The 27030-nt window shown below is 41.0% G+C and overlaps 1 protein-coding gene across 2 annotated transcripts in view; it reads left to right on the forward strand.

Moving 5' to 3' along the window:
* LOC140476847 (laminin subunit alpha-3-like) overlaps positions 1-27030 on the forward strand; it is a 364783-nt gene that overhangs the window by 159093 nt on the left and 178660 nt on the right. Inside the window, exons 22-26 of one of the 2 annotated variants that reach the window (XM_072569677.1) lie at positions 2366-2522; positions 6782-6920; positions 13067-13209; positions 13345-13451; positions 19073-19220. In XM_072569677.1, coding sequence (XP_072425778.1) covers positions 2366-2522; positions 6782-6920; positions 13067-13209; positions 13345-13451; positions 19073-19220 — 694 coding nt within the window. Of the gene's footprint in view, positions 1-2365; positions 2523-6781; positions 6921-7138; positions 7272-13066; positions 13210-13344; positions 13452-19072; positions 19221-27030 lie in introns of both variants that reach the window. The other variant, XM_072569678.1, reaches the window with a different exon arrangement.

Raw genomic sequence — 27030 nt, forward strand, 5'->3', positions numbered from 1 at the left:
AGGTAGATAATTAATGAGGTGGGTTTGGTAAGATTCGGTGAGGAAATGCACTATATCTCGGAGTGGAAATCCCTTTTTAAAAAATGATATAACATGGATTTAACCAAAAAAAATTACAGCGCTGTAACATTTGTAGTCTTTTTACACCGTCCTAACAATTTACTTTCCTACCTATTTTAGTGTCATCTGCAAATGTGGTAATGAAATCTTCCATCCCTTCATCTAAGTCATTCGTATAAATTGTAAACATTTGAGGTCCCGGCACTGATCCCTGTGGCACACCACTCATTAAATCTTGCCAAAACCAACACAGACTCTGCTTCATGATAATTGGAAAATCTTCTATCTATGCCAAAATGCGCCCTTTACACGATGAGCGTTTTTTTTCTGCAACATAATATACCACCTTATCAAATGCCTTTTGAAATCTAAATATAGTACATCTACCGATTCCCCATTATCCACAATATGCATTACTTCCTCAAAGAATTCAAATAGTTTGATCAATTTCCCTTTGACAAAACCATTTTAATTCTGCCTGATTACACTGAACGTAACCAAGTGCCCTGCTATAACAACTCTAATAATGATGTGGAGATGCCGGTGTTGGACTGGAGTGGGCAAAGTTAAAAACCACAAAATACCAGGCTATAGTCCAAAAGGTTTATTTGGAAGTGCTAGCTTTCTAGGCGCTGGTCCTTCATCAGGTCGCTGGGAAGCAGGATCATAAGACACAGAATTTATAGAAAAATATTACAGTGTCATGCAACTGAACGAATATATTGAACTAATCTAGATTGCTGTTAAGTCTTTCATTTTTTCAGAATGGGTTGCAGGTTTCAGTTCATTAATATACAAATTCCATAACTTCTTTTAAGTCACATTCTCAAAATAAGGTTTTATAAAAAAAGGTGACATCTCAGCTCAGACAATGCATTAAAGCTATGAGGTTAGAGTCTGTCTATATCCCAAACTTGAGCCAAACTGGTTCTATTTCCAAGTCGGAATTTATAAAATATTACATGGATTGACTGCCTACAGATTGTGTGCTTTTTGAGCAAAATAGAATGTATTTGCAAATACAATTCTGCAAATGCAAATTCACCCCATAAACTTATATATGTGTGTGTGCCTGCATGAGAGAGAGAGAGAGAGTGTGTGTGAATGTCTCTCTCTCTGAAAAAAAAGATGAAAGTCTTAACAGCAATCTAGGTTTGTTCAATGTATTGTTTCAGTTGTATGACACTGTAATCTTTTTCTATAAACTCTGTCTTATGATCCTGCTCCACAGTTACCTAATGAAGGAGCAGTGCTCTGTAAGCTAGTACTTCCAAATAAACCTATTGGACTATAACTTGGTGTTGTGTGATTTTTATCTTTAATAATGGTGTCTAATATTTTCTCTGTGACAGATGTGAAGCTAATTGATCTGTAGTTTCATGCTTTCTGTCTCTGCCCCTTTTTGAATAAAGGAGTTACATTCTCTGTCTTCCAATCTAATAGGGCAATCCCTGAGTCAAGCAAGCTTTGAAAAAATTAAAACCAATGCATTAACTATGTCATTGATACTTCTTTTCAGAATCTAGGATGACCTCCACCCTGACCTGGGCACATGTCAGCCCTCAGCTCCAACAATTTACTCTGTATCACTTCTTTTCTGAGTCCACCCCACCCCCCCCCACCTTCCCTAGCTTCCTTTTTCTGATTTATTGCTCCGTTTGGGATATTATTTGCAAAATACCCATTCAATTCGTCTGCCATTTTATTATTTCCATTTTAATTCTTTGTTCTGACTTCCTATAGGCCCAGTGCTTACCATGTTGACATTATTTTATGCTATGTTCCTGACACTCTACCCCACAAATCCCTCTGACCTCGACATGGATCTGTGGTCAGCCAAGCAATGGGGCCTCTAAGTTATGCAACTTTGCAGCTGTTCAGAGGTCCTGTTGATGCAGTGACATCTGCATGCAGAGGTCACTGCCAGACATGAACCTCAGGGATCCACACAGTGAAAATAATTAGGGGGAACAAAGAGTCTGAGGCCTCCGATGGGTGTATCCTGTCAGCAGTCACTGCTTCCCGGTCATGCTGCCAATCAGTGAAGAGCTGCAGGCGTTTGACTTGTGGGGACTTCCTCTCCCCACTGTCTTTGTTGTATCTGAAGTATTCCCTGCATTTCTTATGCCACTGATCACACTTCATTTGGCTGTAAAGTAGTTTTGGATGTGCTGTGGTTGTGAAAGGATCTAGATAATTGTACGTTGTGCCCTTATTGAGAAATATTACTCAGTATAGTGTAACTTTTACATGACTATACCATTTGCACTGAGATTAAATATATCTATCTAACCTGTACTTGAAGGCCACGTCGCAACCACTATTTCCCAGATCTTCACCACCTGAAGTATGAAATTGAAGATGGCACTACACCCAATGGAAGAGCTGTTCGGTTTGGATTTGATCCACAGGAGTTCCTGAACTTCAGTTGGAGAGGCTATGCGCAAATGTCATCTGTGCAAGTATGTGATCAAAGATTCTGATGAAATGCATGTCTGGTGAAAGCTATCTAACCTTCTCAAATCTGCTGGAATGGGTTCAGAATCATTTTGATACTATTTCATGTACCATTTTGCACTTTGCAATTTTTTGCCCATTTAAAGAAATTAAGCAGCAATTGAGGACAATAACTGGCCACTTCAGGTCCTCAATTGGAGCAAGAGTGAGACCTTCCTAATATTTAACAAATAAAGCCAGTTGCAAGTCATAAAATTAAAAAGATTACTTAAGAAAATGATGGAATAAATATTCTAAATGTGAAGGAGTTAAGGGATGTATTAGGTTTGTACTCAGCATGTTGCAAGATGGTGGGATTATAAATGGAATAGAATGTGTGGGTTTAATTTTCATGACCATCACAAAGTTCAGTTTTGTAGGCATGTAACTGGCCCAGTTTTCATGCAGTTGCACAAATACACAAAGTCAAGCGCAATGGCATACTGTCATATCCCAGAACTGCATTCAGAAGTTTGTAAAAGTTTTTTATTCATTCATGGGGTGAGAGTGTCACTGGCTGGGCCAGCATTTATTGCACATCCCTAATTGACTAGAGGGCGGTTTAAGAGACAACTACATTGTTGTGGGTCTGGATTCACATATTGGCCAGACTAGATAAGAGTAACAGTTTCCTTCCTGAAAGGGTATTGTTGAAACAGATGAGAATTTTCAACAATGGTTTCATAGCTAACATTAGACTCGTAACTCCAGACTTTTTCTTCATGAATTCAAATTCCACCATCTGCCATGATGGAATTTGAACCCAGGTCTCCAGGACATTACCTAGGTCTCTGGATTAATAGTCTCATGATAATACCACTAGGCTCCCCTAAATCTGATCTAAAACTTCCTATAGAGTGATTTGGAGATTTTGCCCTGTTTGGATCATAAAGGAGATTTTTTTTAATGTTAGGTTAATACAGGTAGTTACTCCTTCCTCCCCCAGCAATTTGGTTTTTTTGAATTATAAAGGGCAGAATTTTTCAGATGACATTGTTTCCCAGCCTACCACCTGAAGAGTTAGTGAGGGACATATCCCTGCTGATCACAGCAGCCCACAGCCATCTCACACTCTGAGGAGGTGAAACAGCCAGCTCTCTCTCAGATGGTAGCTCCTTGGTTCTGAAACACGCTGGTCAATCTGATTGCTATCCCAGTAACACAAGCAGCATGTCGAAGACTGGCACTATAGGAAGTCTCCAGGTTCTAAGTTCTAAAGTCCAAGGCTGAAAATATGGTGAGGGAAGGACAGGCCTGGACACTGGGGATTTGGGAGGGTGTGATGAGCAGACTTAATAAAGAAGTGTGGGTGGAAGTGACCACCAAGGAAGTAAATCCTGGGATCTGGTATCAATATCAAAGCCTGTAAAGGAAGCAACACCCTGTGCCTTTCTGCCAGGAGCACAATTAGGGTGATCTTCCAGGTTGCCCCCTTGCCCCTGAACTCATCTCACCAGTTTCAAATTAAGGACAATAATGAAACATAAGAACTAGGAGCAGGAATAGGCCACCTTGCCCCTTGAACCATCTCTGTCATTCATTAAGATCATAGCTAATCTTTTTGTGGACTCAGGTCCACTTACCAGCCCGCTCACCATAATCCTTAATTCCCTTACTGTTTAAAAATCTATCTATCTTTGCCTTAAAAACATTCAACGAGGTAGCCTTAACTGCTTCACTGGGCAGAGAATTGCACAGATTCACAACACTTTGGGGGAAGAAGTTCCTTCTTAATTCAGTCCTAAACCTGCTCCCTTTATTTTAAGGCTATGCCCTCCAGTTCTAGTTTCACCTGCCAGGCGACATACTTTCAGGACCTCAGTTGGGGTGAGAGTGATCCAGGGAGCTTGAGGATTCAGATGTACCCTGTAAAATTGCGGTCAGATTGGGGCAGGTGGGAGAGTTGCAGGAAGGCAATCTAGGCAAATTTTACCTGCCTGTCCGCCTACAAACCTATCAGTGGAGTCTGTGAATTTTTGCCCCTACTTTTTTCTATGGTATTGGTGCTGGACACTTTTGTTATAAAAAATATGATTGTTCCAAATATCTTGGCTATTTTCGCTTGATTTATACTCAGATACAGAACAGACTTACTGTTAATGCTGCTGACTGCCTTTTTCTCTTTCGCTTTCTGTTACAAAGTGAATAAGTTTTAAGGTAGTGCAGTATTGCTACAACTGTACAGGGTTTTGATGAGACTGTATTTAGAGTCTGCTATAAGGGAGTCTAAAGTTATGGGGAAGTGACAGGAAAGTGAAGTTGAGGCGAAATTATGTAAACCATGACCTTATTGAATGGCAGACTGGAGGTGCTGTGTGCTCTCCTCCTGTTCCTGTTTCATATATTCCTGAGTACCCTTTCTCCTCCTGTGCCTTCCTTCAGAAGACTGTTTCTCCAATATGAGGATTCCTTCCTAATGTGCCAGTTGTAAATTATTGCTTGAGAGTTACTCTACAGACGTCTTTGGGTTGAATTTCCATGGGAGTTATTCCAACTCCTTAACTTCCCTGGCTCCTCCTCCAAAGTTTAGATGTGCAAACATTTAGTGCATTGTGCTTGTTTCATCATTTACTTTATGGTTACTGTCTGTCTTAATTCTAACTACCTTCCTTAATTCCATAACCCTCAATACCTTTAACTAACAAATGATGATAAATCTCAGTTTTTACATGTTACAATTGGTAGCCAATAACAGCAGCTTTTTGGTGGAGAGTGTTCCAGATTTACAGTAACCTTTGTGTCCAGAAGTTCCTCTCATATTGCCTGAGCTTACATTTACCATTCTCCCCTGACCAGAGGAAATGAATTCACTTTATCCATCCTATCAACACCTTTGTTTTCAACACTTCCACCAGATTATATAGGAACAGGAGTAGACTATTCAGGCCCTCGAGTCTGTTCTGTCATTCAGTGAGATCATGGCTGATCTGTGACCTAACTCCAAATACCTGCCTTTGGCCCATATCTCTTAATACCTTTGCTTAACAGACATTTATCTATCTCAGAGTTAAAGTTAACAACATCAACCTCCATTTATGGAGGAGAGTTCCAAACACCTACCAGCCTTTGTATGTAAAAATGTTTTCGAACATGTTTCCTGAATAGTCTGGCCCTAATTTTTCAACAATGTTCCTGTGTTCTAAGATTCCCAACCATTTTTATCTACCCTATCTATCCCTGTTAATATCTTGAAGACTTTGATTAAATCACCTCTTAACCTTTTAAATTCTGAAGAAAACAGGCCTAATTTGTATAATCTTGCCTCACAACCTAATCCTTGAAATCCAGGTGTCATTCCTGTATTCCCTCTAAGGGTAATATATCCTTCCTAAGATGAGGTGCCCAGATCTGCTGACAGTACTCAAGGTGGGACCTAACCAGGTTTTGTACAGCTGCAGCTTAACTTCTCTGTCTTAATACTCCTGCCCTCTAGATAGAAAAGATTGGCATGGCATTAGCTTTCCTGATTATCTTCTGCATCTATTCACGGCATTTTAATGAACTATGCATCTGAATCCACAAAGTCATTTTGGACATCCACTGCATTTAACTTCATCACCATCTAGAAAGTAGTCTGATTTATCCTTTTTCATGTCCAAATTGGATCACCTCACAAATGCTTACATTGAACTCCCTCTGCAACAGTTTTGCCTAATCACTTAGTCTGTCAATAACCGTTTGTAATTTTATGCTATCATCTACACTGTCCACAATGCAACTAACATTATAATCAGCAAATTTGGATTCTCTTGGGAATACAAGCCTTGTCTATGTAACCTGTCCTTATAACTTAATTCTGTAAGCTCAGCAAAGATGGAAATTTACCAGTCAGTTCATTTCATTTTCTGCTTAACAGTTAGCACCCTGTAAGAAGAAACATTGGATATTCCCAGCTAGGCTCCACAAGAATATAGTAATCATTCTTATAAATAAGGCATGTTTACAGGTACATTATGTGAATTCAACTCTTCACACTATAATGAGTTCACTGCTTGAAAGTTAAAGTGGAGAAATTCTATGTAATATTATAATTTATCCATTGACTCTGCTTTTATATTTGGTTTCTGCTAGATATCTCTGCTGCTAACTTGCTGCAGTTTTGGGTTACCAGTTCAAACACCATTGCTTGCTTTATGGCATTCAAGTGCTGCTTGGGGTGATTCTTCTACTATTGGTGGTGTTTGGGTTTTTCTTTATGCTCCTTTGATTGCATTTTTCTTCCCAGCCAGAGGTGGTCATGTCTATCACTGTGACTTCTCCTAATCTGTTTCGCATAATCTTCCGGTACAAGAACCGTACCCCAAAGCCTGTTAGAGGAAGGATCTCAATCACTGAGGAAGTAAATGTTGATTCTTGCTGTAACTGTAAGTGGCTTTCATTTCTGCACCTAGTTTGTCCACCATCTTTCTGAAAACCTACCATAACAACTTCCTACCCTTATTTATTTAAATGAGGTGACTTCCTTTGACCTTGAAGGATCTCCTGGTCTTCATTCTGCATGAGCTCCCTTGACTAGCACTGCCACTAACTCTGCTTCTAGATTACCCTACCAGTCATGTGTTCATTAACTTCACTTTTACAGAATAACGTGAGGGTAACAGTGCATGTGGAGAATAGAAACCTCAATTTGTTCCGCATCGCCTTCAGATATATTAACCCCGGATTCACTACTGTGTACGGCCATGTAGCAATTTACCAAGCACAACCAAGCACAGGTAAGACTGAGCAGTACAGGGTTCAAAAACTTAACTGGCCTGAATTCATCCTATGGTAAGTAAAGTATTTTTAAAATCCTTTTGCATTTTGCCTATGACAGTGAGTACTACATCTGCATGGGTAACATGTAGGGTTGCCAACTCTGTTGGATATATTTCTGGAGGTTTTGTTGCATGATGTCCTACTTCCAACTGCACTGCCTACTCCCCCTATCTCTCCTCATGGTGGCTGAATCTATGTATCCTCATAGGCATCACCTTCCCACAGCCACTAGGGAAGAGGACAGGCTCTTCCTTAACTTGACTGGACTGGGTCATTCTTGAATATCACGCAGCCTTTTCTCTCATCTCAAATATTTTTGTAACTAAGCCAAATGTTTTCAAAGAAATTCCCTTTATGACATTCAATATGTCAATCAGCTTCTCCCTTGGCAGCCTCTGCCTTCCTGCCTTTGTCTCTTTAGCTCTCTGCCTCTCTGGTTTACTTGGGCCTAATTTTCACAGAAATGGAGAGAGTCCTCAGCTTAGTCAAAATGGCTCTGGAGCCCCAATTCCAGAAGTTACACCATGTTCTCTGGGATGAGAGCAGCAAAGGAACATTTTAGGCTTCTTGAAGGCTTTTGCATTTGTAAAAGTACAGCTGTTTTCAAACTGATCCGATTTTCATTTGTGTTCAATCCAAAATATGACAAAAGATATCTATACGTTCCAGGAGAAGGCTTACACTACCTGAATTGCTTTGGGGAGTTAGGTATCTGTTTGGATAGGTTCAGAGCTAAGGTGCCCTTTTGGACAACTTATGCCACCTTTAGAAGAGGTGAATTATTGGAATTATTAAAATTATGAATATGAAATGAATGTGTATAAATCTCAACTGTCAAGCCATTAAGGCATTTAAATTCACTTGCAACTGTCAATCTGTCAGTGCATCTAAATCTACTACCCTTTCAATAATAGTATAGACTGTGGTTTAAAAATAATTAGTGTTTGCAATTTCAATTTAAGAGCCTGAGAACTATTATAGTAAGATTAGGAGTGTGTGACTAATTTCACAAACTATTATTAACATAGTGGGCCACTTGTCAGTTAGTTTCAAATTATTAGAAAACCTTTATTGTAGATATATTAATATTTGCTTTTATAAGGCATTAAATAATTGAAGGAATTTTAATGTAGTGAATAGGTTTTTAATCAGTGGAAGTTTTTAAAAAAAATAATAAAGTCACCAATAGAAACTTAGAAATGTATATTATTTCATGTCCTGAGGTCTCTCATGGCAGCTACTTTCTATGTAAATGCAAGGGTGGTAGGTGGGAGGAGGGAGGGGACATTGGTTGTAATGAGAAGGTACTAGGCTGGCAAAGGGACAATGAAAGACCTTTGGGAATCAGTCCAGAGGTATATAGATTTACATTAAGGATGTAGAGGGGCAGAGGTTTGGCCTGGGAGCATCAGTTGGTGTAGATTGAAATGGATGTGGCACAGTGAATATGTAGAGGATTTAGGGTTATGGGGGGTGTGAAGGGTGAGTTTTAGAGGGCTTCTCTTTTTATTTTATAACTTTGTTTGCAAATCCTAGAGTGCCAAAGTCATCCTTTCACAGAGCCTGCCCCTGCGCACAGCTGCCCTGGTGGCTGTATTTTCTCTGTGTCTGAGGGCAGTGGGTCCAGCTCCCATTAACACTAGCCCCAGACTGAAAATCAGATCATCTGAGGCACTTCTTCCCAAGTCAAATTTATGAGATGTGAGTTTTCTCAACTTTTAGGTTTTGAATCAAGAATGAAAATTTAGGCCCTTATCTCACATCACCACCAAAACAATGTGACGATGTCCAGGAGACTGATGGTTTGTTGTTGGAACCTCCAGTACTATCCAGAAGGTTGGCAACCTGAGTGTCGAAATAAACCTACTATAGCTTCAGCCCATGCCTTGGCTGCAGTTGTGCTCAAGCATTAACTGTACATGTAGCTTCCACCCTTACCTTACCTAACAACCATATTGACATGGAATTGCTTCGAGTGTGGCATTGCAGAAATATTTCCAATGTCATTTGCTAATAGGAACTTCTTTCTAAAGTTTCTACAGTGTTTGTTTGCTGATGTTGCAACATAAAATCCCATGGAAAACAAATGTGAATTCTCTAGTGATAGTTTGTAAACTCTATTTTTTAATTGGCTGGGATGGAGGTTTAAATGTATGATTATTTTTATTCGGTTCCAATATTATAGATCAAATGCTTTATGCTAACATTTTTTACTCTTTTCTTTATTTTCAAATCATTCATTGGATGTGGCATCAAAGGTGAGGGTAAAGTTGCCGTAGTCCTAGCAGACCATAAGTTGCTCTCTCATTAGAGATAGAGAGAGAGAGAGAGAGATGACTGGTAATGAGTTTGACCTGAGAGTCACCACACCTCAGGCAAGGGGAGAGGTTGAGAAAGTGATATCTTCATGGTAACGTAAGCTAGTACAGCATCTGAACCCCTGCTGTTGGCATCACTTTGCATGGCAAACCAGCTGGAAAGCCAACTGAACTAACCAAGTCACAATGTCATTGGTTAGGCCGGAATCTATTGATCATTACTAATGGTGGTGAGTCACATTCTTGAATAAAACTTAGTGTTTTCTAGACCACTTCAGAGGGAAATTGTGAGTCAATTGCATTGCTGTGGGTCATGTAGGCCAGAAAAGGTAAGGATGACTGATTTACTTCCTTGAAGGAAGGGTGAGAAACGAGAGTCTCACACTAGTGTTCTGGATTAAACAAAGATAATTACTTAGGCACAAGGACAGATTTGACCTAAGTGGACTGGTCAGGAAGACTGAAAGGTAGGATTATTGACGAGCAGTGGCAGATGTTAATTTGTCCAAACAATCTAACCACCTTGACATTTAATGGCATTACCATCACTGAATCCCACAGACCAGAAACTGAACTAGACTCACCATATAAATACAATGGTTATATACAATGGTCAGAAGCTAGGAATACTGCAGTGAGTAATTCACCTCCTGATACCCCAAGCTTGTCCATCATCTGCAAGGCACAGGTCAGGATGGAATTCTTGCAACCTGCTTGAGAGGCTTGACACCATCCAGGACAAAGTAGCCTACCATCTACATCCCTTAGATTAGATTAGTTGCAGTGTGGAAACAGGCCCTTCGGCCCAACAAGTCCACACCGACCCTCTGAAGAGCAACCCACCCATACATTTACCTTCACCTAACACTATAGGCAATTTAACATGGCCAATTCATCTAACCTCCACATTTTTGGACTGTGGCAGGAAACTGGAGCACCCGGAGGACACGGGGAGAATGTGCAAACTCCACACAGGCAGTTGCCTGAGGTGGGAATTGAACCTGGGTCCCTGGCGCTGTGAGGCAGCAGTGCTAACCACTTGCCACTGTACCGCCCTTCAAGTGTACTGCAGAAATTTACCAAAGATCCTGAGGCAGTATCTTCCAAACCCAGGAACATTTCCATCTAAAAGTACAAAGGAAGCAGATATATCAGAGCACCACCACATGCAAATTTCACTCCAAATTACTTACCATCCTGTCTTGGAAACATATGACCATTATTTTAATGTTGCTGGGTCAAAATCTTGGAATTAGGACTGCAGCTGTGCAAGAAAACAGCTTACCTCCACCTTCTCAACGGCAACTAGGAACAGGCAATAAATGCTGGCCCAGCCAGTGATGCCCACATCCCACAAGTGAATAAACACGACCTTTTTTTCTGGATGGCAAAATATATCTAGTGGGGTTCCACAGTGTTCATTCCTTAGGATCCAACAATATGCAATCTATATTGCTGACCTGTATGCAGAATGAAAAACACTTCAGCCAACGACAGTAAAATAGGTGGGAAGGTAAGTTGCAATGAAGAAATAAGAAATTTACAAATGGATATGGATATGGATATGGATATAGATTAAGTATATCGGCCAAAATTTGGCAGATGGAGATTAACATGAATAAGTGTGAGATTATCCATTTTGGTCAGAAGAATTAACAGACAACTTATTATCTAAACGGAGAGAAACTTCAGAATGTCTTGGTGCAGAGGGATCTGGGTGTCCTCATGAATGTATTGCAGAAAACTAGTCTTCAGGTACAGCATGTAATATGGATGGCAGTTGGAATTTTGGCATTTACTCCTAAAGGTATAAAATGTAAAAATAAGGAAGTGTACTGCAACTATATAAGGCATTAGTGAGACCGCACTTGAAGTATTGCATACAGTTTGGACCCCTATATTGAGTTGGAGTGTAGTTGCATTGGAGCTAGTTCAGAGGTGGTTTCCTAGATTAATTCCAGAGATGAGGGGTTTGTCCTATGCAATTTAGGCTATACTCTCTGGAGTTTAGAAGTTTAAAAAAAATGTAATTGAACTATGTAAGATGCTAAGGGGTTTGACAAAGTAGACATAGGAAGAATACTTTCTCATGTGGTGTTATTTAGAATGACAGATAATTGTTTTATGATAAGGGGTAATGGATTAAAAACAGAGATGAGGAAGAACTACTTGTTTCATAGAGTTGTAAAACTGTATAATTCACTTCCCCAGAATGTGGTTGATGGTGTACTATTGAGTAAATTTAAGGAGGAGATAGACAGACAGGTTTTTAATTAGTAACAGGTTGAAAGGTTATGGGGAGTGTGAGGGAAAGTGGAATTGAGGCCAAGCTGTGATCAGTCATGAAAGAAAAGAACTGCAGATACTGAAAATCAGAAACTAAATCAGAAATTGATGGAAAAACTTAGCAGGTCTGGCAGCATCTGTGGATAGAAATCAGAGTTAATATTTCGGGTCTGTTGACTCTTCTTTAGAAGATCAGAAGAAGGGTCACTGTATCACAAATGTTAACGCTGCCAGATGCTGCCGGAACTGCTGAGCTTTTCCAGTGATTTCTGATTCTTTTGTGATCAGTCATGAATGTATCAAATGACAAGTAGGCTTGAGAGGCTGAGTTGTCTACTCCTGCTCCTAGTGCTTAAGATCTTATGTTCTTCTGAGGATATTCATGAAATAATTATCGAATGGCCTGCTTCTGTTCTTATGTCTTTATGTCTTATAAACTTAAGAATTTTTACCACAATTTGATTGCTTAATTGACATGTTGAAGCTGGCTTTTTATTCCAAATTCTGTTTAATTCAAAGTCTTATTGATGAGGTGCTTACACACAAGAAGACAGGGGTGGGCTGAAATTGTGCTGCCAACTACCAGTGCAGACCTGAGGTAGGAACAGTGGCAAGCATAGCAAGTTAGAAGGGCTACCTCCTTCACTAGGGCATTAGCCTCATTCTGTGGATGACTGTTTCCAGTGTCAGGGATATCACTAAGCAGAGGAGAACAATTAAGTAGAAGATAATAAACAAGAGAACTAGAAGCAACTAGAACAGTAAGTTGCAAAATGGAATCCACAGTGGTGGAAACTGATTGAGTTACCTTCAAATGTGGAATTGGACATATGCATGAAAAGGAAAAAAAAATGCAGGGTTGTGAGGAAAGAGCAGGGGACTAGTTAGGTAGTTCTTTTGAAGAGACAGCACAGGCACGATTGTTAAAATGGCCCTTCAGTATTGTATAGTTCTATGTCTACATTTTTACTTGAAAGCAAATCAGGAATACTTTAACTGATATGGTATTTTCAATATAAGGAACTATAAATGAATTTATAAATATGTTGCAATCCCCAAATATTTCAGAATGCAATTATCTGTTTTGACAGCACCATTGTATAGTCCAGAACTTTCCGGTGATCCAATTCTTTTTACCTTGTTGCTAGTGTTACCTCAGGCAAAAGAAATTATCTTTGCTCGAAGTAAAGAGCCATCTTTTGTTACGGTTGCAAGGAGTAACTATGGTGACCCTTTCCCACTCACACCTGGGACTTGGACTGTCAACATCGAGGCAGAAGGAGTACTTCTGGTGAGAACAATATGCATTGTATTACAACATGGGAAAATTCTTATCTGTAGCTTGAACATCTATTGGAATGAAAGTAAACTTTCTGGTTAGATTCAGTCATTGATCTAATCCATCAATGTATTTTTAAATTATTAGGATTATCTGATTCTGCTGCCCAGTGATTATTATGAAGCTCCGATTCTGCAGTTACAAGTGACAGATCCCTGTACTTATGCAGCTAATCCTGAACAAGTGGGAAAAAAGTAAGCAAAAGACAGATAACAAATTTCTCTAGATTTAAAAGTTGAGGATGTGCTTCCCTTAACCTTGCTGACCTACATTGGCTTCCAGTTTGACAATGCTTCAACATAAAATTTAGATTTGAAGATTCTTCTCTTTGTTTTCAAATCCCTCCATACCCTGGCACCCTCACTATCAGTGTAGTCTCCTCCAATCCTTGAACATGTCCAGTTTTAATTGCTGCTCCATTGGTGACCATAGCTTCAACTTTCTTGGTCCCAAGCTCTAGAACCCAACCCTTTCCATTTTTACAACTCTTTTTAAAACTTATTTCTTTGGCTAAACTGTGGTGCTCTGTCCTGTTATCTCCTTATGTGGTTTGGTGTTCAACTTCTGATATTGCTCCTGAAAAGCTCCTTGTGTATTGTCAGTCCATCTAAACACAAGCAGTTGCCAGTCCTTAATGATACTTTTATTTGAGCTTTAAGGTTTTTTTTTGAAATTTTTGATTTAAAACTAAATAATCAAAACAAGGAAAGTATTTATAATAAGACCATAAGAAATAGGTAGGAGTAGGCCATTTGGCCCTTGGAGCCTGCATCTGCTATTCAATAGGATCGTGGCTGATGTCAGCCTTAAATTTACACAGGGACACTACCTCCACAGTTCTCCATGGCAAGGAGTTAAAAAGACACTCCTCTGAGAGAAGAAATTCCGCCTCACCTCTCCTCATCCTTTTATTTTGAGACTATGTCCTCTGGTCCTAGACTTTCCCACGAGGGGAAACATTCTTTCTGCATTTACCCTGTCAAGTTCCTTAAGAATCCCATATGTTTCAATGAAATCACCTCTTATTATTTCTAATTAGCAGTGAGTAGAGCCCCAATCTGTTTAACCATTGCTCATAAGGCTATCCCTCCATACTGGGGATCATTCCAGTGAACTTTCTCTGAGCTGCCTCTAGTAGATAAGGGGACCAAAACTGCTCACAGTTCTCCAGATGTGGTCTCACTTGTACAGTTGCAGTAAGACCACCCTGTTCATATACCCTAACCTCCTTGAAATGAGGGCCAACATATCAGCTTTCCTGATTACCTGCTGCAACTGTGTTTCATGCCCAGGTACCTAAGTTCCTTTGTGGATTTCTCAACACGCCATTCTTTTGTTCTCCCTTCCAAAATGAACAACTTCATATTTTCCCACATTATACTCCATTTGCCAACTTTCTGCTCATTTACCTAACCTAATAATATCTCTTTGGAAACTGCATCCCTCTCGCAAATTGCCTTTCCACCTATTTTTGTGCCGTATGGAAATTTGGCTCCAGTACATTTGCAGCTTTCCTCCAAGTCATTAATATATATGTATGGAACAACTTCGGTTATCCGAACAAGACGGGCAGGGAGTATTTCGTTCGGATAACTGATTGTTTGGATAACTGATCTGATCGTAAACAAAGGAAGCATTTACAGGACTTTGAGATCTTGTTTGGATAATCCAGAATTTGGATAATTGATGTTCGGATAGCCAAGGTTGTTCTGTATGGTAAACAATTGCAGTCCCAGCAATGATTGCTTTAGAATCTCACTGATCACAGGTCACCAACATGGGAAAGAATGCCTTATACACGCTCACTGTTTTTTTCTCATAAGACATAATTCTTAATAATTTGAACTGGAATTATGGATTTCGAGTGTTGGCCCAGAACTGATAATGTAATCTCTGGTCTGTAGTTAGCCATTCTTTCCTTTGCTGTCTCTGCAACATTGTAATTACATCAGTTACACTTTGGCAATTTACCATAATTCCTACATAATTTTCATATTGAAGGAGGACTCAAAAATTAGAACCAGCATCTCACCTACTTGTATTCTGTCTTTGTTCAACAGTCTAGACATCATAACAGCAGGATATCAACATTATGTTCTACTAGCATTTCAGATTCTTTCCATACAGCTAATGCACTGACTAATGAGCCTAACTGAAATCCTAGCAATGACTGTGAACCTCATATTAGCCACCTGGCTTAATCAAGGGAGGATTTGCCACCACCAGGAGTCTTCAACATTGACTCCAGACCCCATGAACTCTCATGACTTCAGATTAAACTTGGACAAGGAAGCCTCCCGCTAATTACCACATAATGTCCTCCCTCAGCTGATGTGTCGGAACTCCTCCACATTGAACAAAACTTGGAGGGAGCATTGAAGGTGGCGAGGGCACAATATATACTCTGGGTGGGGCATTTGAATGTCCACCACCAAGAGTGGCTTGGCAGCAGCATTACTGCTCAAGCTGGTCAGCTCCTAAAGGACATAGCTGCCAGACTGGTTCTGCAGCAGTAGGTGAGGGAACCAACAAGATGGAAAAACATACTTGACCGTATCCTGACCAATTTACCATTGCAGATGCATCTGTCATGACAGTATCAGTAAGAGTGACCAGTCCTTGTGGAGGCAAAGAACCACCTTCACATTGAGAATAATATCCATTGTGTTTGTGTGGCACTATCACCGTGCTAAATGGGATGGATTTTGAACCGTTTAGCAACCCAGGACTGAACATCCATGTGACTGTATGGGCTATCAACAGCAACAGAATTGTTTTCTAGCCTGATCTGTAACCTCTTGGTCTGGCACATTCCCCCACACACATTACCATCAAGCTAGGGGACCAATCGTAGTTCATTGGAGAATGCAGGAGGTGTCAATCTGGTGAAGCTACCAAACAGGACTACTTGTATTCCAAACCACATAAGCAGCAAATGATAGACAAAGTTAAGTGATCCCAGAATCAATGGATCAGATCTAAACTCTGCTGTCATGCCACATCCAGAACTGAATGATGGCGGACAGTTAAACAACTCGATAGAGGAGGAGGCTTCACAAATATACCCATCTTCAATAATGAAAGATCCGAGCACATCAGCTCAAAAGATAAGGCTGAAGTGTTCACAGCAATCTTTGGCCAGAGGTGCCGAGTTGATGATCCATCTCAGCCTCCTCCAGTGGCCCCAGGATCACAGATACCAGTCTTCAGCCAATTCAATTCACTCCACGTGAAACCAATAAAAGAATGGAGGCACTGGATACTCCCAAGACTGAGACATGACTATATTCCAGCAATCGTAATGCAAACTTGTGCTCTTGAACTTGCTGCTCCTCTAGCCAAGCTGATCCAACACTGCCTACCCAACAGTGTGGACAATTGCTCAGGCATGTCCTGTACACAAAAAAAAATGCAACCCAGCCAATTACAGCCTCATCAGTCTACACTTGAACATCAGTAAAACGATGGAAGGTGTCATCAACACTGTTATCAAGCAGCACCTGCTCAGCAATAACCTGCTCAGTGACACCAGTTTGAGTTCTACTTCAGCCACTCAGTTCCTGACCTCATCATAGCCTTGATTCAAACATGGACAAAATTGACATCAAGGCTGCATTTGATGACGTGTAGCGTTAAGGAACTCGAGCAAAATTGGAATTGAGGGGTATCAGTTGGCAAACTCTCCACTGGTTGGTGTCATACCTGGCATAGGAAGATGATTGTGGTTTTTGGAATCATTCATCTCAACTTCAGGACATCTCTGCATGAGTTCTTCAGGATACACCTAGGCTCAACTATCTTCAGCAGCTTCATCAATGACCCTTCCTCCATCATTACGTCTGAAGTAGGAATGTTCGCTGCTGATTGCACAAAGTTCCGCACCATTCATGACTCCTGAGATACTGATGCAGTCCATGTTCAAATGCAAGTTGATCTGGACAATATCCTGGCTTGGGCTGACAAGTGGCAAGTAACATTCACACCACACGGGCAGCACTGCTGCCTCACAGCGCCACAGACCCAGGTTCAATTCCCGCCTCGGGCAACTGTCCGTATGGAGTTTGCACATTCTCCCCGTGTCTGCGTGGGTTTCCTCTGGGTGCTCCGGTTTCCTCCTACAGTCCAAAGATGTGCAGGTTAGGTGAACTGGCCATGCTAAATTGCCCGTGGTGTTAGATGAAGGGGTAAATGTAGGGGAATGGGTCTGGGTGGGTTACGCTTCGGTGGGGCGGTGTGGACTTGTTGGGCCGAAGGGCCTGTTTCCACACTGTAAGTAATCTAATCTAATCACACAAATCCAGGCCATGACCATCACCAATAAGAGGCAATCTAACCACTGCTCCATCACAAAATTCCTCACTATCAACATCCTGTCATAAGCATTTGCTAGAAACTCAATTGGACTCGTCATATAAACATTGTGGCTACTAGAACAGGTCAGAGGCTAACAATACTGTGGTGAGTAACTCATATCCTGACTCCCCAAAGCCTGTCTATCATCTACAATGTGTAAGTCAGCAATGTGATGGAATACTCCCTCTTGCATGGATGAGTACAGCCTCAACAACACTAAAGAAGCTTGACACCATCCAGGACAAAGCAGCCCCCACTTGACTGACACCACATCCTCAAACATCCACCACTCAGTACCAGCAGTGTGTACTATCTACAAGACACACTGCAGAAATTGCTCCACCAGCCCCCCCCCCCCCCCCCCCCCCACCCACCTCCCCGCCAAGCCACTCAGCATCCTTACTTGGAAATATATCTCTGTTCTTTCACTGTTGCTGGCTCAAAATCCTGGAATTCCCTCCATAGTGCATTGTGGGTCAACCCACAGTAGGTGGACTGTGATGGTTCAAGAAGGCAGTTCACCACCACCTTCTGAAGGGCAACTAGGCAATAAATTTTGGCCAGCCAGCGATGCCTACATCCCTCAGATGAATTTTTTAAAAAACGAGTATCTCTTCATACGTCAGTCACGCCATCCCAAGAATCAGTTTGTTAATATGTTGCTGCACTTCCTCAATAGCAAGAACATCCATCCTCAGATAAGGAGATCAAAACTGCACACAATATTCCAGGAGTGGTTATAATTGCATAACTGCAGCAAGACATTTCCTTCTCCTGTACCCAAATCATCTTGCTGTTAGGCCAGCATATCCTTTGCTTCTTGAGTGCCTATTGCACCTGTGTGCTTACCTTCAGTGACTGGTGTATGAGGATACCCAGGTCTCATTACACATTTCCTTCTCTTAATTTATAGCCATTCAGATGACAATCTCCCTTCCGGGCTTTGCTAACTTCACATGTATCCAATCTATTACTCCAGCTGCCATGCTCTGGCCCACTCTCCCACCATTTGGGGAAAAACTTGAAGAGAAGAATCTTACAAGGATTTGGAGGAAGAGCAGGGAAAATGTGACTAACTCTGTTCAAAAGAACTTTTCAGCCTTTTCTAAAGAAAACTTTTCCAGATATTTATGATGTTATAGTTCTGTTATCATGCTTGTAAATGTTTTTTCCACTGTCCTTAATGCTTCTATATCCTTTCTATAACATTGAGACCGAAACACTTAAGTCTGGTCCATCTAAGTTTAATTTAGCCCCAATTCTTAAAAAGATTGTATCTGAAAAAGGGGTCATATTGTACTCAAAACATTAACTTTGCTTCTCTCTCCATAGATGCTGCCAGACCCACTGAGCCTCCTGCACTCTCTGCTTTTATTTCAGATCACCAGCATCTGCAATATTTTGCTTTTATTGACAAAACTTCTGTCATTCAGTTAACCTAACTGTAAATTACCTTCAACAGCTGCTTGTTATACAAATATCTTCCTTTGGATATCTTCCCCTCGGCTGGAGCAGATGATGGCATATACACTGTGGATGGCAAACAGCAATCCTCGGTTCAATTACCTACCTCCTACCGGACAAGGATGGCTGTTCTCACTGGCAGACAGGTATCAAAGAATATCTAACAGACTTTATGTTCAGTTCATAGGCCTTTTTTAGCATTAGCAAATGTATTGTGTCAATTGATGAATTTTGCCAAACTGCTAATATACTGTTTAAATATTAAAACAAACAAAAAGGTCCAAGAATTTCCAAGGTGAATTTCCTTTCCTAAAAGACATTCATGAAACTGATGCATTTTTACAACAATTGACAACGATTACATGGCTGTTCCAGATTGTTCTGGATTGGAACCCTATCCCCACAACGTTAGCTTAGGGTTTTCATTACCATTTTAGTGATGTTAACTTTATGCTATTACCTCTGCTCGCCTTTTTTGAATTGTATTCTTGTCGAGATGAATCTGGCAGAGTTTCATGGATGATTCTTGGGGAAGTTTGATGGGAGACATTTCCAGCAAGAGTCCTGTGATAGATAGGAGTTCTGTGCTTGTAGGTGTTCGGAAATTAAAATTCAGTTTTCAAAAGAGGCAAGCAGTGGTAACAGCATATAGTTAATGTCTCTGGGATGGTAACCTAAAACCCCAGGCTAATGTTCTGGGCATATGGGTTCCAATCTGGAACATTATCTAGGACAGCTATGAAACTATTGCCAGCTGTTGTAAAAACCCATTTATTTCACCAATGTCCTTTCAGAAAGGAAATCAGCCATCCTTATGTAGTCTGGCGAAATATGTCTCCAGGTCCACAACAATGGGGTTGATTCTTAGAACATAGAACAATATAGCGCAGAAGAGGCATTTCGACCCTTGATGTTGTGCCAACCTGTGAACTACTCTCAGCTTGTCCCCCTACACTATCCCATCATCACCCATGTGCTTATCTAAGGATTGTTTAAATCTCCCTAATGTGGCTGAGTTGACGACATTAGCAGGTAGGGCATTCCACTCCCTTACCACTCTCTGCGTAAAGAACCTACCTCTGATAAAAGCAAATTACTACAGATGCTGGAATCTGAAACCAAAAGAGAAAATGCTGGAAAGTCTCAGCAGGTCTGGCAGCATCTGTAAGGAGAGAAAAAAGCTGACGTTTTGAGTCTAACTGACCCTTTATCAAAGCTCCTACCTCTGATGTTTGTCTTAAATCTATCACCCCTCAATTTATAGTTGCGCCCCCTCATACACACTGACGTCATCATCCTAGGAAAAAGACTTTCACTTTCTACCCTATCTAATCCTCTGATCATCTTGTATGTCTCTATCAAATCCCTTCTTAGCCTTCTTCTGTCCAATGAGAACAGACCCAAATCTCTCAGCTTTTCCTCATATGACTTTCCCTCCAGACCAGGCAATATCCTGGTAAATCTCTTCTGCACCTTTTCCAATGCTTCCACATCCTTCCCGAAATATGGCGACCAGAATTGTACACAATATTCCAAGTGTGGCCGCACTAGTGTTTTGTATAGTTGCAGCATGATATTGTGGTTCCGGAACTCAATCCCTCTACCAATGAAACCTAACACACCATATGCCTTCTTAACAGCACTATCAACCTGGGTGGCAACTCTTAGGGATCTATGTACATGGACTCCAAGATCCCTCTGCACTCTGCAATCCACATGATCAAGAATCTTTCCATTGACCCAGTACTCTGCCTTCCTGCTATTCTTCCCAAAGTGCATCACCTCACATTTAGCTGCATTGAACTCCATTTGCCACCTCTCAGCCCAATTCTGCAGTTTATCCAAGCCGCCCTGCAACCTGTAACATTCTTCCAAACTGTCGACTACTCCACTGACTTTAGTGTCGTCTGCAAATTTACTAATCCATCCACCTATGCCTGCGTCTAAGTCATTTATAAAAGTGCCAAACAGCAGTGGTCCCAAAACAGATCTTTGTGGCACATCACAAGTGACCAGACCTCAGGCTGAATATTTTCCATCAACCACCACTCGCTGCCTTCTTTCAGAAAGCCAGTTTCTAATCCAAACTACTAAATCACCTTCAATTCCATGCCTCTGCATTTTCTCCAACAGCCTACCATGTGGAACCTTATCACAGGCTTTACTGAGTCCATGTTTACCATGTCAACTGCCCTACTCTCATCTACATGCCTGGTCACCTTCTCAAAAAACTCAATGAGGTTTGCGAGACATGACCTGCCTTGACGAAAGTATGTTGACTATCTGAAATCTTAACTGCTTTAGGGAGGGGAAATAAATGCTGGCCTAGCCAGGAATACCCACTTCCCAAGACAAATATAAAAAGTCTGTCTGCAAGTTTAACTGATAGATCTGGAAAGCTCATGTATTCTTTTCAGTCAATTCTGAATAACCACTTCCATTCAAATACCTGGCATGGAGAAGTGACAAGAGGGGCAAATGTAATGTAAGCAAAACTATAATGTGTTGGTGAGGATGAAATGTTACATGATTCCTAAAGTGCAAGATAGCAGTGACAGAATGTGAGAAGGATCCAATTTTTCAGTGAATATCAAGGGAAAGCAAGATGCTGTACTTCATGATCTCAGTACATCCCAAAGTACTTCATGGCCAAGGGACTAAATATGAACTGTAATCCTAGTTATAATGTAGGAAGCACATCTCATAGGAGCTCCCCAGACAGTAATGTTGTAATGCTTAAAAATGTGTTGCTGGAAAAGTGCAGCAGGTCAGGCAGCATAATAGGAACAGGAGAATCGACGTTTCGGGCATAAGCCCTTCTTCAGGAATGTTGTAATGACCATTTAATCAGAGAGAACCGTTCTCACTCTTCTTGCCAAGAATGGAATGACATATTTGTCTAACAGCAAACAGAGTTTAAAGCTTTATCTGAAAGATAGGAACGTAGGAGCAGAGATAGGTTAGTCAGCCCTAACCCTACCCCACCTCAAGTCTGCTTCATCATTTCTTTTTCATACTTTCTCAGAAACTTTACATGAGAATAATTTTTGTGTTTGATGTACAGTACATTGAATGGTGTCAAAATACTGTGCCATTATTATTTTAAAGACCGTGATAAAGTGATTATTGCATTAAATGCAAGAATGATACCACTGATTAACTTTGTGTGTATAATGGGTCCCCGATTTACGAATGTCTGACGTAACAAACAGCTGTACTTGCAAATGAATTCCATATTATTATTAATTTGAAGGTAAAGTTAAAGTCAACAATGTGTTACCAACCATAGAGCCGCTCTCTCATGAGAGAAAGGCAAGTGGTAGTTTAACCTGATCGTCACCACACTTCAGGCAAAGGGGGATGTTGAGAAGGATGGCTATTGGCATTACTCTATATCACAAACCACAAACCAGCTATCCAGCCAACTGAGTTAACTGACACCCAATCTTAAGGATCTGACATGGGAACATTCGCTCACACTTATGAATGTATATTTTATATTGTATTGTGTTCTGATTTGTGTACAAATCAACTTATGAACGTATCAAGAATGGAAACCGTTCGTATTCTGGGGGTCTGCTATGTTATATATTTCAGATTTTTTTCAATTCTCTTTTCATCTTTATTTGTGTTGGGATTCAAATTAAAATCTGTCATTTTTTCCCCACTATCTCAGATTTTTCTCTTTTATAGCTTGCCCCTTAATTACATAGAACATAGTATATAGAACATTACAGCACAGAATAGACCCTTTGGCCCTCGATAATGCACTGACCTGTGAAACCAATCTGAAGCCCAACTAAACTACACTATTCCATTTTTGTCCATATGTCTATCCAATGGCCATTTAAATGCCCTTAAAGTTGGCGAGTCTACAGCTGTTGCAGGCAGTGTGTTCCACGTCCCTATTACTCTGAGTAAAGAAACTACTTCTGACATCTGTCCTATATCTATGTCTGCCCTCAGTTTATGTCCCCTCATGCTGGCCATCACCATCCGAGGAAAAAGGCTTACTGTCCACCCAATCTAACCCTCTGATTATCTTATACGTCTAAATTAAATCACCTCTCAACCTTCTTCTCTCTAATGAACCATCCCTGTAACTACATGTTCAACTCCCCTCTCTCCCTATTCCTCACCTCGCAATCACGTGGCATGAGCAACAAACCAGAGATAACAACTTTTTTCTAGCCCTAAGCTCCCACCCTAGCTCACTGAATTTCTGCCTTAGATCCCCATCTCTCTCTCTACCTATGTCATTGGTGCCTATGTGGACCACGACTTGGGGCTGCTCCCCTTTCCCCTCAAGGATCCCGAAAACATGATCCTAGTCATTGCGAACCCTAGCACCTGGGAGGCAACACACTAACTGTGAGTCATTCTTGTTCCCACAGAATCTCTTAGCTGTCCCCCTAACCATGGAGCCCCCAATGACTAATGCTCTGCTCCTCACCTCCCTTCCCTTCTGAGCAACAGGGACAGACTCTGTGCCAGAGAACTGTGTCCCATTGCTTACCCCGGTAAATTGACCCCCAGCAGTATCCAAAATGATATACTTGTTGTTAAGGGGAACCACCACAGGAGATCCCTGCACTGCCTGCTGATTCCCTTTCCGTCCCCTGACGGTAACCCATCTACCTTCTTCTTTTACCTGAGGTGTGACTACCTCCCTGTAACTCCCTCTCATATACTCCTTCTGCCTACCGAATGATCCGAAGTTGATCCAGCTCCAGTTCTAGTTTTCTATTGTGGTTTTTGAGGACCTGGAGTTGAGTGCACTTGCCGCAGATGCAGTCGGCCGTGACACTAGTGGTGACCCTCACCTCCCACATTCTGCAGGAAGAACATTCAATTGCCCTAACTTCTATTCCCACTGTTCTAAATTCCCAAGGAGACTACTAAAATCTAAAAAAAACAAGTAACCTTACCAATCCAGTGCAGAGAACTTTTTTTTGGTTAGAGGAGGAGGGTGGATGGGAGACACTACTGAAGTAATGTTTCAGGCAAAGCCCACCCTAATATTAAAAAACTGCCCAAATATACCCAGCAGTCCCATGTCCGCTCCTGATCAGTGTGCGCTCTTCCGATTCATGAGATAAGTTTTTATACTTTAAATTTACCTTCCTCTCAGGCCTCTGTTATGTTACATTCCTCTGTTGTTTTGTCAAAGGGCTGTTAGTTTTATTTGCATTAGAAATATTTTTGAAGTTGCTTTATGGTTTTCTGAACATATATGCAGTATCCCTCAGCATCGGTAAAACTTCCCCTTTGTAGAATGATGGTTTGGTTGTTATTTAACTCCTCGTTATACAAATATTTCTCCCACCACTAAATTGCCTTTTGTTTGGCCTTTATTTCTGGAAGTATATGGTGGATCTTAAAGCTATGAGACATGAGAAAAGCCTCTATCCATTCTCAGTTTAACAGAGCAGAAAAACAGCTGCTGTTGTGACAACAGAACTAAGAGTCATGTCATGGATAATAGGCACTGCTTGTTTGTTCTTTACTGTGTTTGCAGCCAAAAGGACAACAAAAAAAGCATATTGATAGATGTTTCTTTAAAGAAATAGATATGCATTGCCGAAGATCTTATCACCACTGTGATCAGTGGCCCTGTTCTTTTCACTGCACTTTATTACATTCATTCAGATTAGAGTGAGGTTTTATCACAGCTGTATGACTCACGTAATAAATGAGGAAGATGGTGACTGACAGTAATTTTTAAATTTTGTTCTTTGGGTGTTGGTATTGCTCACAAAACTGACATTTATTGCCCATTGCTAATGGCTCATGAGAAGGTGATGGTGACGACCTGCTTGAAACTCCACAACCTAATGGCTCGCTAGGATATTTCCAAGCTAAAAGTCAACTATATTTCTGTGAATGTGAAATCATGTTTAGGCTAGACATGATATTAAATTTAACGAGGTAAAAGCAATGACTGCAGATGCTGGAAACCAGATTCAGGATTAGTGGTGCTAGAAGAGCACAGCAGTTCAGGCAGCATCCAAGTAGCTTCGAAATCGACGTTTCGGGCAAAAGCCCTTGAAATGCAATCATGTTCAAACGTCCTTTCCACTCTGCAGTGGTCATATGACCTCCATCATGTACAAATGTCCTTTCTAATCTGCTATAGTCATGTGACCTCCACCATGGAGCACACACTCTGTGGCCAGACACCCTCAGCTCTCTTCCGAGAAGACCTTGTGTTGAACAAACTGCTGTGTTCTAATCACAAAACATGGTATCTGAAGTGACACTGAGATGAATGTTGCAAAGCTGTATAAAAGCACAACTACAAATAGAAATGTTGGTGTGCAGAGAGTTGTGAGCTAACTTGAAAGTGAACAAAAAAGATCAACAAAGCAAGCCATAATTCAAGTCAAGGGCAGTTAGAGATGGACAATAAATGCTGACGCAGCAAGCAATGGTCTTGACTGAATAAAATAAAAAGCTAAGCCAGCATTTATTGTCCATCTCTAATTGCCATTAAGAAGATGAAGGTGAGCTAGGTACCTTCTGGAACTGCAGTGTTTGGGGTGCATAGTCAAGGTGTTTGAAGGACAGGGAGTATGAAGTAAAACTGGAATCTCTTCAGTGCACAATAGAAGAATTATGAAATAGTAATAAATCTACTGAGCCCGAAAGGTTTAAAGTTACACACGTTCATCACTGTCAGGTGAGACTGTTTCAAAGTATATTCCACTCCAGATCTCTTTAGGGCTTAGTTGCTAAGTTTGCAGATGACACAAAGATAGGTGGAGGTAGGGAGAGAATAGGGCCCTTCAAAGATCAGCAAGGCAACCCTTGTGTGGAGCCGCAGGAGATGGGGAGATACTAAACGAGTATTTTGCATCAGTATATACTGTGGAAAAGGACATAGAAGATATATGGACATGGAAGGAAATGGAAGAAGGGAAATAGGTAGTGACTTCATGAAAATGTCCATATTACAGAGGAGGAAGTACTGGATGTCTTGAAATGCATAAAAGTGAATAAATCCCCAGGACTTGATCAGGTGTATTCTAGAACTCTGTGGGAAGCTGGGGAAATGATTGCTGGGCCTCTTGCTGAGATATTTGTATCATCAATAGTCACAGGTGAGGTGCCGGAAGACTAGAGGTTGGCTAATGTGGTGCCACTGTTTAAGAGGGGTGGTAAGGACAAGCCAGGGAATTATAGACCAGTGAGCCTGATGTTGGTGGTGGGCAAGTTGTTGGAGGAAATCCTGAGGGACAGGATGTACATGTATTTGGAAAGGCAAGGACTGATTAGGGATAGTCAACATGGCTTTGTGCATGGGAAATCATGTCTCACAAACTTGATTGAGTTGTAAGAAGAAGTAACAAAGAGGATTGATGAGGGCAGAGCAGTTGATGGAATCTATATGGACTTCAGTCAGGCGTTCGACAAGGTTCCCCATGGGAGACTGCTTAGCAAGGTTAGATCTCATGGAATACAGGAGAACTAGCCATTTGGATCCAGAATTGGCTCAAAGTTAGAAAACAGAGGGTGGTGGTGGAGGGTTGTTTTTCAGACTGGAGGCCTGTGACCAGTGGAGCGGCACAAGGATCGGTGCTGGGTCCACTACTTTTCATCGTTTACATAAATGATTTTGATGTGAGCATAAGATGTACAGTTAGTAAATTTGCAGATGACACCAAAATTGGAGGTGTAGTGGACAGAGAAGAAGGTTACCTTGGATTACAACAGGATCTCAATCAGATGTGCCACTGGGCTGAGAAGTGGCAGATGGAGTTTAATTCAGATAAATGTGAGGTGCTGCATTTTGGGAAAGCAAATCTTAGCAGGACTTATACACTTAATGGTAAGGTCCTAGGGAGTGTTGCTGAACAAAGAGACCTTGGAGTGCAGGTTCATAGCTTCTTGAAAGTGGAGTCGCAGGTAGATAAGATAGTGAAGAAGGCGTTTGGTATGCTTTCCTTTATTGGTCAG

Source organism: Chiloscyllium punctatum, chromosome 5 (assembly GCF_047496795.1).
Source record: "Chiloscyllium punctatum isolate Juve2018m chromosome 5, sChiPun1.3, whole genome shotgun sequence".
Taxonomy (NCBI): domain Eukaryota; kingdom Metazoa; phylum Chordata; class Chondrichthyes; order Orectolobiformes; family Hemiscylliidae; genus Chiloscyllium; species Chiloscyllium punctatum.